The sequence below is a fragment of the Branchiostoma belcheri genome, unplaced genomic scaffold (assembly GCF_001625305.1).
Source record: "Branchiostoma belcheri isolate BF01 breed outbred unplaced genomic scaffold, Haploidv18h27 scaffold307, whole genome shotgun sequence".
NCBI classification, from domain to species: Eukaryota; Metazoa; Chordata; class Leptocardii; order Amphioxiformes; family Branchiostomatidae; genus Branchiostoma; species Branchiostoma belcheri.
The window spans coordinates 4,367-16,210 of NW_017803918.1; the positions used below are offsets into that span (position 1 = coordinate 4,367).

General features: G+C 40.4%; 2 protein-coding genes across 2 annotated transcripts in view; both read right to left on the reverse strand.

Moving 5' to 3' along the window:
- Window positions 1–619: 619 nt before the first annotated feature.
- Window positions 620–6,362, reverse strand: LOC109474396. Its single transcript, XM_019774697.1, has 10 exons — window positions 6,238–6,362; window positions 5,819–5,930; window positions 4,821–5,001; window positions 4,470–4,559; window positions 4,049–4,132; window positions 3,807–3,867; window positions 3,311–3,382; window positions 2,883–3,065; window positions 2,530–2,720; window positions 620–1,937 (listed from the first exon to the last, which is right to left on the reverse strand). Exons 1-8 carry the CDS (start codon window positions 6,273–6,275, stop codon window positions 3,008–3,010), a joined length of 696 nt encoding a protein of 231 aa, XP_019630256.1. The 5' UTR covers window positions 6,276–6,362; the 3' UTR covers window positions 620–1,937; window positions 2,530–2,720; window positions 2,883–3,007.
- Window positions 6,363–8,942: 2,580 nt separating this feature from the next.
- The window catches only part of LOC109474388, a 7,137-nt gene continuing 4,235 nt past the window's right edge, over window positions 8,943–11,844 (reverse strand). The window contains exons 3-4 of the mRNA XM_019774690.1: window positions 9,073–9,287; window positions 8,943–8,957 (exon numbers count right to left, since the gene is read on the reverse strand). Coding sequence (XP_019630249.1) covers window positions 8,943–8,957; window positions 9,073–9,287 — 230 coding nt within the window. The remainder of the gene's footprint in view (window positions 8,958–9,072; window positions 9,288–11,844) is intronic.

An 11,844-nucleotide genomic window follows, 5' to 3' on the forward strand; every position in this document is an offset into this window, starting at 1 on the left:
GAAATGTATGGCTCATGGCACACACACGGTGCCACACACGTCTGGTGAGAAGTATATGCAAGTCAGCCTGGGTACCATCCGGAGTTTCGCTCCGCCACGGTCGAAAAAATGAAAAAATCAAGCGAAAATCCAGATGGTACCCAGGCTATATGCAAGTCTCAACGACCCAAACATTGCCTCACTGCGTTTCTACAAGGCCTTTATACAATGTCCACGGTTTAGCGCTCGAATTCTACCTGCAGTATATATGCTGTTAGTGTTTCCAGCCAGTGCAGACCTGTAGACGTCAGAAATATCTGCACAGCTACAATTCTACATGCACTATAACCAGCATATACAGGTGGTATTGCAAGCCAGTGCAGGTAGACATCAGAAATACCTGCATAGCTCTTGTTATTCCTGCACTAACCTGTATATACCCAGCCCTGTACCATATCACTACTGTCACTATTACTTTATTTTTATGTGACATTACTAAACTGTTTGAATGCAACACCACATTGCTCATGCCCATGTCAACCTTTAAAAAGTACCTGTCAACATGGTTTATTTGTATCTCCATCTAACAAGCTACCTACAAATAAAAAGAAACAGGTCTATCATGTAACACTCGGTACCTCTTTAATAAAATGGCACAATGACATTTCATAACAGTTTTGGTACTCGTAATTATTTACAGTTTTGGTAATACGCTCTCAAGTTAGTATTGAAAATAATTCCATTAAATATACTAGTACTAAACATCAAAAACCATTCTTAGTCTAAGCAACTTCTCATGCCAATCACCTGTATGTAACTAAACTTAAATACAGGACGTGGAAATACTATTTGTCATTACTATTTTCCATTAAAAAATGTCCAACCATCTGTTAAACCATCTGTTAAACACGACAGATACCCCACCCATGCAGTACAGTCTCAATGGCTGCCTCAGAACACATTAATCAATTCAATTCAGCCAGTTTTCCTGGAAGTGACCTACATGACAAACCAGGAATGTTTTCATTTTAGCATTTCTAACAGTAGTTTTGCAGTCTCCCCATGCTTCATCAATTTGTACAACTGTGCTTACTAGTACATGTACATGTTGTTTCAGCAAACAATACTGAATTTGATGCGAAAAAGTTGAAATCAATTGCAATATGCCTGCTTAATACTGTTTCATGACACAATGTACAATTTCTAACATAATGACATGGCTTCAGTAACCAAAGCTAGCTAGCCTGAAATTGCCTGCAAATCACAAATTATCAATTTGCACGTCATCTCTCCATCTCCATGTGTACATGTTTTATCAATCAGATCACATGAAATCCTCTGTAAATCACATAGAACACAGCCACAGGCCATTAAACAAGAGCCCATGGAGGTGTGTCTGTGTGACATGAAAAGATTAAAACTTTATCAATCACTATAACTGAAAAAGCTGTGAAAACAGATGCCACTACTTGCTTCAGTTCTAACTTGAATAGTGAATACACACAAGCAATCATGTTTTACTACAGCTTATCTAAGGTAGATAATGACGCTCAATCCAGAGAAATCCACTCATCTTCTTCAGCTTCCTCACAGTTCTGTTCCTCAATACTACCAAAGGCGACTAAGTCTTCAACTGTGACATCATATGTGTCATCATTAGCTACACAAGGCAGAAAGGGGGGGAGGTCTGGAAGCTCTGATACATGAGGTCTGAACACTCGTACTGCCATTTTTAGACGCAGTTGCAGTTTGATCATCTTTGTCTGGAGAGCTGCCCTTTCTCCCACATTATCAATCTTAATGAAGGTACGCTGCAGATCTTCAACTTGCTGGATTAGGAAGGCAAGCACCTCCCTCATCTCCTCCTTTACAATCCCAATTTCCTCCTGGGCACATCTCTTCATGCAGACTGCATCTATAGCCTTCCTCTGGAGGCTATAAGGCAGGTCTCCTTCTTCCTGTGGAATACATGAATGATACATGAATATATCTATATACAAATTTTATCTATCTATTTTTATCTATCTATTTTTATCTATCTATCTATCTATCTATCTATCTATCTATCTACCTATCTATCGATCATCTATCTATATATCTATATAAATCAATAAAATGATTTTAAAAAGCAACCATGTACACATGTCACCTAAATGAGTAAGATACTAAATACATATGTTAGTCTTTCAGCTTATTACTAAACCCCTCATGGCTTAACCAGTAAAAGTTCACCATGCTCTCTGTTGGACATAAATGTTGCTTCCGTACAACTGTACAAATGTACAACTTCTGCCTAGCTCTAGCTCAGTTTCAAAGTATTGAGAGCAAATATTTTCAGAGTACATGTATTAGGAAAAACTGTTCCCAAATAACTTGAGCAGTTGTTTTTGCAGTTACATTTCTCCCCAACATGTAGAATTTGTTTTTCTTCTAAATGCACAGATACTGTAAAAAGGAAAAGACATACATGTATATAGATTGCATGTACACAACAGCCAGTAAATGAAACATTTTGCAAACATAATTGATTCTGCAGCATTAATCACTTACCCCAACTGGGAGATCCATGTTGAAATACCCCTGCCAATAGGGATCACGGGCCTCAGCGATGTCAATAACTGAAGGAAACTTTGTGTCCTGTGGTGGCCATTCCAAGTTATTATACTCTTTAACTGTCTTGGCCAGCTTCAAATTGATAGACTGAAGCTGGCCAGACAGCTTTTTTGCAATAGCCTGCCCATCTGAAACGACAAGTCAAGAGAATGCATTGGTCAGAACTGTTTGCTCCACTGCTGTCATTTGCTTAAATGTACATCTGTAACACAAGCCACAAGTTGGCACAATTGGTGACAATGTGCACAATTGATGGAAGGCGGATAACTCATTTGTAGCAAAATACACACCTGGATACCTGGCTTTGCAGGCTAGAAGGAAGACTCTCTCGCTTGCTTCTGACCTTGCCTCTGTGAGAAGGTTTGTTCTCTCCTCTTGGTCAAGCGCCTTCAACACAGACTGGAAGTTGGCACTGTCAATGTCCCAACGCCTTATGCGGTGACTCTTCAAAGTTTTCAATTTTGGCCATCAACCTACAAAGTAAACACATGTTACATAACCTTCAATTCTCTGAATGGCATTAACACTATCACTTAGAAGCATTACAAAGTGAATATTGGTAGAAATTGCTTAGTACAATTTCTTCATATTGACCATTTCAGGCAGTGACATCAGAGACACGTTTACAAAGTGTACATGTACAGTAGCAATTCAGCAAAAATGACGTTTATCTTTACATTAGATGCAAAAAAAGATCATGGTTATGAATAACACTTACTGTTTTTCAATCTTTTGGTGTACAGCTACTGTCATCAAAGATGTGTCATCGTCTGTGGCAAGGATATCCTCTCTAGGAGTCAAATTTTAAACAATATTAGGGTTTTTGACTAGACTATGCTATCTAATCTGACTTTAAATATCCATTTGAAACAGGTTTTGTTTTAAACATTGAATGTTAATTTTAAAAAAATGTACATATGTTTTTAAGAAAATCTGTTGACTAAAGGCTCTAAAGAACTAAGTTGGTTACATTTCCCATAATAACAAACCAGAAATGTAGGAATAAATTTCAAACAATAAACAAAACATCAAACCAGCAAATCAAATCTGTCTTGTTCAAGAATACAAACTTCACAAAATTTTGTAACTCTGAGTAATCAAGAAGCATTACACACAGACTATTAGTGTCACTGAAAATAGTCCATTATAAGTAATTTCTGATGTACATAGCAACCCTTTGACTTTGACATGAGAAAGACATAATGAATACCTACTGTAATGATTGGTGCTTGAGCCGAGTTTTCACATAGTCTTTCTTCCACTTGCACATACCAGCTAAGAAACAAGACTATAGTCAGTGGTAGAAATTCAAACATTTCCAAAGTCATTTTCTACGTACATATCATGATCATTACAAAGACTCAAAAAGTAAGTCCGTAGTGGCAGAGCACAAGAAAATCCTAAAAATTCTTACTGTTGTAACATTAGACTAAAAATTGTATAATCTCATTCTTACCTGGTGGCGCCTGATTCTTCTTTTGTCGGAAGTTTTCTTGTTCTTTCACATACATTCTTCTCATGTCCTCCTCTGTGACTGGTACTATGTAAAATATACAGCAATACATCAATACAGTGAACACATTCAAACAGTGAGCAAACAAACTGTGTTACATCGGCATCAATATAACACATTAATACCCATATCTTTATATCATGAAGTGGGGGGATAAATAAAAAAGATGAAGTAATTATTATATCATAACTATTATACACTATGGTTGGTCTGCAGCATATCACGTACCATATCTTGGCTATATCAACATACACCATTGGAGGATTTTGGGTTGCACCCTTAACACAAGTAGTGCAAAACATGCATTGGGAAAAGGGTTGAAAGAATAATGTGCTTGGTCAATTTATCTTCAAACAACATTTACCTGGTGCTTGTTTCACTACTTCGCATATGTTCTCTTCAGACAGGGCTTGCATCTTTCCTGCCTTGTCCATTCTTTGTAGAAGAGCAGCTTCTACAGAACATTAGTAAAGATCACATAATAAACCTACTCTCGACACAAGGAGTAACAAATTCTGTAAACATTACCTAGAAAGTTATGATACAGTCTACCTGTTATAAAAAGAAGGCTGTGAATTGTAACAGATTTACTAAAAAAGTACATGTAGTAATAGTAATATAACAAAAGTCCTTAAGCAAGAAATGATCCTTTAAAATGCTTGTTGAAATTAATGACTTATGCATCAAGAAAATCTCTGTGAGTACATCCACATACCTATGTCAGTAGCCTTTCGCCTGGCATAATGTAGAGCAGCATCAGTCAGTAGATCAATGCGATGAGAAGGCGTCATCTCCTTTGTAATCCTGTAGAATGGCCTCAGGTGAGACCATATCCTTTCCATGCCCTCACCATCAGTCAGGCCAAAGCCCTCTTTCCTCCTGGTGCTATACAATATCTGAAATACAAGACATATATAACAATGTATGATATTTCTTGAACATCATATGTTATCACACCAATTGATGTGATTGGCACAAATACATGAAATCTGCAGGAGTTCACAGAGGATCAATAAGATTAATTAGCATTTTTGTTTCATCAAAGCAGTTAAAACGTGATAGATTTCACAGGGAAGCACAAAAATAATTCAGGTTTGGAAGTCATAGTTTTGAAAATATTGTCCTGTATTGTGGTTCAGAAGAAAATCATTTAAAATACACATCTAAGTAATTACAGTGGAATACATTTGTAAGTACCTGACAGGTGTTTGTGCCGTACAATGGAAATGGGTATTGCAAGATTAACTCGATCCAGAAGATCTTGTTGTTTAGTTCTCTGCAAGACAAAAGAAGTGAGACAAATGATAAGTATGGTTAAGTAGGGTAAAGCCATACTGACTTGATTCCAGAAGTATATAAATGACTTGGGCACACAAAAACTGATGTAAGCGTGTTAATAAAGAAAAAGGGGAATAAAAAAAAGTAAAAATGAAATTAAAGTGGTCTGGACAATGAAAGGTTGACTGACTACCGAGGACATAATGGACTTACAGTATGGTAGCAAGAACGAGCGTATGTCATCCATATAATCAAATCAGTGTGTCCTACCATTTACAAATGACTGCCAAAAGGTCCATTTAGAAATTAGATACAAAGATTTGATAAGATCAAAAAGAACGTGACACATGAACTACTTTTCAGTTTGTTTTTAAAATAAACATACAATATGTAAAGCTAAGCAACGGTCAAGAAAAGTTACAGAAAATGACTCACTTTCAGATGAGCTTCCAAGACACATCCGATGTCATACACCACACGCAGGCGGATATTTTTGAGTTGTGCCTGCTGAACCAATTGTTGAATTAGGAGGACAGGATATCCCAGACTATTGAAAACCATAAAAAAAAACAATATTCAGTTAAAATGTAACTATTATCTTTAGTTACTCTTAGTTAAATAAATGACTAGCAATTGTTGACATACATGTTATTAATATGATTACATCTCAGAGTGGACCCTGCATTCCTACCCCAAAACATGGGTCATAGCTCAAAATGCCTACATTTAGAAAAATTAACATTTGTAACTAAAAATTAACAATTGGTTACTCTTACTTCTAATATACCCCATACACCCCTAATTTTAATAGGCAGATGTGGAACATATCAAATAATCATACTGTACTAACTAACCTCTCTCCTCGTGACATGTTTAGGAATCTGATTGGCATTTCATGCCTACAGGAAGAACCAAACACGCCACTGACATCTTACTTCTCCTGTCTGTTGGTAGACCTTATCTTTGAGCCTGCCTGGAAGTGATTACAGTCCTGTTTAGAAAATAAAAAGAAGTATTAAATAACTACATGTACATAAGTAAAAGTAAGCTATGCCTGTATATGTAAAAAGAAAGAAAAATGTGGTTTTAAATTCTAAGGCATAGACAATCAGTGCTGTTATAGGATCACAGATTACACAATTTGACATACAAGTTTCACATTATATAGGAAAGTAAATATTGTTGTTGCCTCATCAGGTTTGGCTTGATCCTTGTTCTTGTACTTCTCAAGGAAAGTCTTCACCACTTCATCTTCCAGAAATAGCCGACTACCATGGTGTGGCGGGACAATGCTGGTGCCTGAACTGGCCTTACGGACCAGTCCAAAGTTTCCATCAAGCAGGATGGTCTGCTCCCCATTTTGCTAGAAATTGAAAGAAGGCAGAAAAATAACACACCTATATATACCATAGCTCAGCAGAGCTAAGGCGGCCCAGGGCATATTCTAGCTACCACTTAGGTCCTGAATAAAACTTGTAATAACTCGACAATACATGTTTCAAAATGGCTCAAATTTGCAGGGGAGATAAATTAGATGAATATCAGTGCGTCTAAATAAATTTGATGTTGTTATGTTAAGTCTATTATGAAAATAATAATGCCATTAGAACAACATTAGAATAATAATGCCAACATAAACTGGTGAGTCAAATCAAGATTTCCTTTCCTTTGTTTTGAAAAATTGTTTTTTATGAATATCATTGATAGATTTTGAGGTTAGCTCTTTAGAAATTGGCTTATAACAAAATGTAGCAATCATTTAACAAAATATTCATATCGTTTTGGTGTAGAACGGGACATGACGCATCATTTGACATACTTGTTTTCCTTCCTGAAAGGTGGCTATAGTTCTTTAAAATCGTTCAAAGTTTGTACTACAAATTTGTAGCAGGAAAGCCACATTTTGCCCATTTTCTCCCATCAATCACAATTAATCATGTTGACAGCCACATCAATTAGGTGTTTTAGCACCTCCACGAGACACAATTATGAGCCATCCGCATTTGCATAAGGACGTATTGTTATGCGCAGTTCTGTGAGTCAGGGACTGTCACATTGTTGTCTTTACCTTACTTGAAAGGAGGTTGGTTGTAAGAGAGAAGACAAAACGAAACGAAAAAAGTTGCAAATGCCAAAAGTCTTCATAACAAAGGCTGAAGAACATTTATTACCGTATTTTAGCTAGTTTTGCTCAACAATCTATGGTATATATACATAATTTCCTCTCAGAAAATGGACTGGGAGACTCGTATCACGAGATCCAGTGATTCAAGTAGGCAGATAATAAAATGGGTTACAAAGTAGCAAAAATTACATGATGTGTTGTGATTGTTTAAATATCACGCACGGGAAGGGCATTTTTTTCTATCAGGCTGCTTCTAACTAGCCTGGGCGCCAGACTGTTTCCAGGGCGTACAATTAGGCCAGCTTCTCGGGTCCCGGACTAACATGCCCCCGAAGAAATTTTACCACAGAGCCTCTCAGTTATAGCCCTGAGCCTGTACTCTGGCTAACTCGGGGCCTTGTGCGCTATAGGTCTTGGTATCAAGGTTACTACTTGCTTCTACATGTACCAAGGACATTATACAGAGTGTATAATGTCCTTGCTTCTACCATGGGGGTAAAAAAAATTACTGTTAATTTTTACCTCCATGCTTCTACCAAGAGGACAGAAACGGTAAACGTAAAATGATTTGGCCTCCGACTTGCTTCATTGTGCCACAAATAGCCTCCTTCAGACTCCTTTGCATGCTGAATAAATAGTAGAAATTGACCGAGAAACGTAGCCTCCTTCGCAGACTTCTGAGGCAGGGCATTATTTCTTGGGGGTGGCGTGGAGGGACAGCTACGTTTTGCTGCTGAGGGATTTTGCCGGGGAGAGACGATTTCACCGCACCGAGTTGAATTTATTTCAGACTTTTACAGTGCAGCCCAAAAACATGAAACCTCTATGCAATCATGCAGGTAAAAAATATTTTTTTGACCTCCTTGATGCAATCTAGACCTGTGTTGGCTTTTCCTTTGTCTGTATGCTGGAGGCCACCTTGTAAAAAATCCTGGGGGTCCAACAATTAACTCACCAGGAGAAATTAACGCTTGATACAGATGCAAAAGCGGGCGGGACCGAAGGCGGTGAACAGATACTCAAACTTATGCATATTTACAAGCAAGTCACTCGCACTTGGTTTATTACAATATTAAAGTAGCCAATCATAATATTAAAATGAGGTATATGGCAAGGCAGGCCTGGGCCGCCTTAGCTCTGCTGAGAGGGATCGTTATTCCAAAAGTGTCAACGTAAACAAAAGATATAGTAGTATTTACAATAGAGCTAGTTTTACTAAAAAAACTGTTACAGAATGAGATGATGGGGGTGGGGGGTGGCTTACTTTGGGACAAGCAGGACAGATAGTTCCATAATTCAGCCATGGGGAAAGGTCTGTCAATGTCGACTTCCGGTAGAAGAATTGTCTGAACAAAGAGATGGGTTCCCCCACCAAAGACCTGTATAGACTGTTCATCTGTGTGAAATGTACATATATATACCATGTATGTAAGTTTACAGCATATTAATCTGTCAGTCATATGGTGTAATCTGTCAGTTTCACTTTCAGTCCCTCTGTTAAATGAAATGAAAATTGGAAGAATATGCTTAGTTTATAGTATAAATAAAAGACACCAAGACTAACCTCAGGAAGAGAGAGGTTGTTCTTCCAGCGAATAGAGTTGCAGAACCCTTCTACAGACACATGGCATTCGTTGCCAAGGATAACAAGCCATTCCAACAGGGACACGGCAAAGGCTGTCTGCGGGTTTTCTGATGCACCCCACAAACCGTATCTCACTAATGACACTAGCTCAGGTTCACACTTGCAGAAGTTGATGTGGACAAACCGCAGTCGCCCTAGAAAAACAAAAAGATTAGAGACTGACTTGTTATAGATATGACCATCTACAATAGATCCTATGTCACCTGTGATGTACTCTTAGAACTCGACAGTGGATTTGGACAGAGACCTTGAGTTGCCTTTTTAGATGCTTTAATCCAGAAGGGTTAGTAACGGTACAAACGTGGATGTGCTCAGTCTGGAGTCCAGGCAGAAAGAGGGGGAACTAGAGTCTGGGGTTACTCTACTAGACTGAGCTACTTAATATTCAGATATGGACTAGTCTATCACAGAGAGTTAGAGAGGTGTCGTCTAACTTTGCTTAATATCACAACATCCCCCTTTGTTTAAAAGGTTAATTGTTTGGCATGCATTACCTCTATTCACTGCATTCTAGTTTCTCGCATGCATTACTGCTACTTGCTGCTTTGCTAACTTCTTCAAGTCCAGAATCGTAGTCCAGAATCACAGTCCGTTTTCCGGTTTGTTCTGTCAACTTTAAATTTCACAAGTCCAATTTCACGGGTGGCTTCACAGCTCTTCCAGATCGGGTGATGTACGGTTGTGCTGCGGTGTCATTCAGGACTGGTGTCGGAGACTCGTCGAGCGCGGACTCGTCGCTGGTGTCAACGCTGGATTCTTTTATCTTCTGAAGATGCTTTCTGTTTCTCCGATATTGCACACCGTCTGGCGTTTCTACTAGCCATGATCTGGGTTGTTCTGTCTGCTGGATAACTGTAGCAGGTGTCCACGTCTTGTTTTGCTGCTGTATCCTTACTTCTTCTCCAGTTGATATCGGTGGGAGAGGTCGGCTGGACTTGTCGTACTGCGTCTTCTGACGCTGCTGCTTCTGCTCTAGCTGTCGTCGCACGTTGTCGTGGTTGACAGACTTCGGCGTCAGCTGTTCGTTTGTCGTCGGCAGGCGCGTGCGCAATCTTCGACTCATCAGGAGTTGTGCCGGCGACGGTAGTGTGTTGTCTACTGGAGTGTTCCTGTACTCCAGCAGTGCGAGAAACGGGTCTTTGTTATCCGCTCTCGCCTTCTGTAACAGGCGTTTCATGGTCTGCACAGCTCTCTCAGCCAGTCCGTTTGACTGAGGATAGTGCGGGCTTGACGTGGTGTGTGTGAACGACCACGTTTGCGCGAATCTTGCAAACTCTTCACTCGCATACTGCGGTCCGTTGTCACTGATGACTTCCTCCGGGATTCCGTGTGTTGCGAATGTTTTCTTCAGCTTTATTATCACGTCTGTGGATCGGGTGCGCTCCAGTTTGTGGAACTCTATGTACTTGCTGTAGTAGTCCACAATCAGTATGAAGTCTTTCCCGTCCCAGTGAAACAGGTCTGTTGCGACTTTCTGCCACGGTCTCTGCGGGACCGGATGTGGCGTCATTGGCTCTTTCACGTTGGAGGATCGATGTTCCTGGCATACTGCACATCTCTGGATCCTCTCGTCAATCTGGGCGTTTAGGCCTGGCCAGAACAGTATGTCTCGGGCTCTTGCCTTTGTCTTTTCTTGACCCAGATGACCTTCATGCAGGATGTCTAGCATCTCTTTTCGCATTGACCTTGGAACCAAGATCTTCTGCCCTTTGAAGATCACGTCATCATGGACGGTCAGCTCGTCTCGGTGGTTCCAGTATTCTGCGATTTGCGGGTCACACTTGTCTTTCGTGTCGGGCCATCCTTCTTTGATGGTGCCCTTGAGAGTGACTAACTGTGAGTCTTCTCGTGTTTCTCGGCGGACTTCTTCCATCCTCCGTGAGGACACAGGCAGGTTGCTTTTCACCATGTGCACTTGTGCCTCAAATGTTTCTGACCTGTCGTCAGTCTCCTCCAGGTACAGCCTGCTCAGAGCGTCGGCTACTGGTATATCCTTGCCAGGTCTGTGCTGCACTACCAGGTCGTACTTCTGTAATCTCAGTAGCATCCGTTGCATTGCCGGCGCTGAGCTTAGTGGTTTCCTGGTGATTGCTTCTAGTGGCTTGTGGTCTGACTCTACCGTGACGCTTCGGCCATACACGTATTGGTGGAATCTCTCACATCCAAACACGATCGCGTAGAGCTCTTTCTCGATTTGAGCATAGTTGACCTCTGTCGTATTCAACGACTTTGATGCGTACGCGACTGGTCTTCCTTCTTGCATCAGGACAGCTCCTAGTCCGTACTTGGACGCATCTACTTGCAGGGTTGCTTCTTTGTGTGGGTCGTAGTACGACAACGTGGAGGCTTCGGCTACGACTTTCTTCATGTCGGCGAACGCTTGTTTCCTCTTGTTGTCCCACACAAACTCTATGTCTTCTCTGAGAAGCTCTCGCAGCGGTGCCGTAACCTCTGACAGGTTAGGGGTAAACTTTGCGAGATAGTTGACCATCCCTAGCATCGTCATCACCTCTGCCTTGTTGGTGGGTGCCTTCATGCTGGTAATGGCTCTAACTTTCTTCGGGTCTGGCTTCAACCCGTCCTCGTGAGGATATGTCCGAAGTAGCCTACTTCTGGAGCAGCTACGACGACTTTCTCAGGGTTCAGTTTGACGCACTTGTCACGAGCTCTCTGGAGCATGGCTCTGAACCG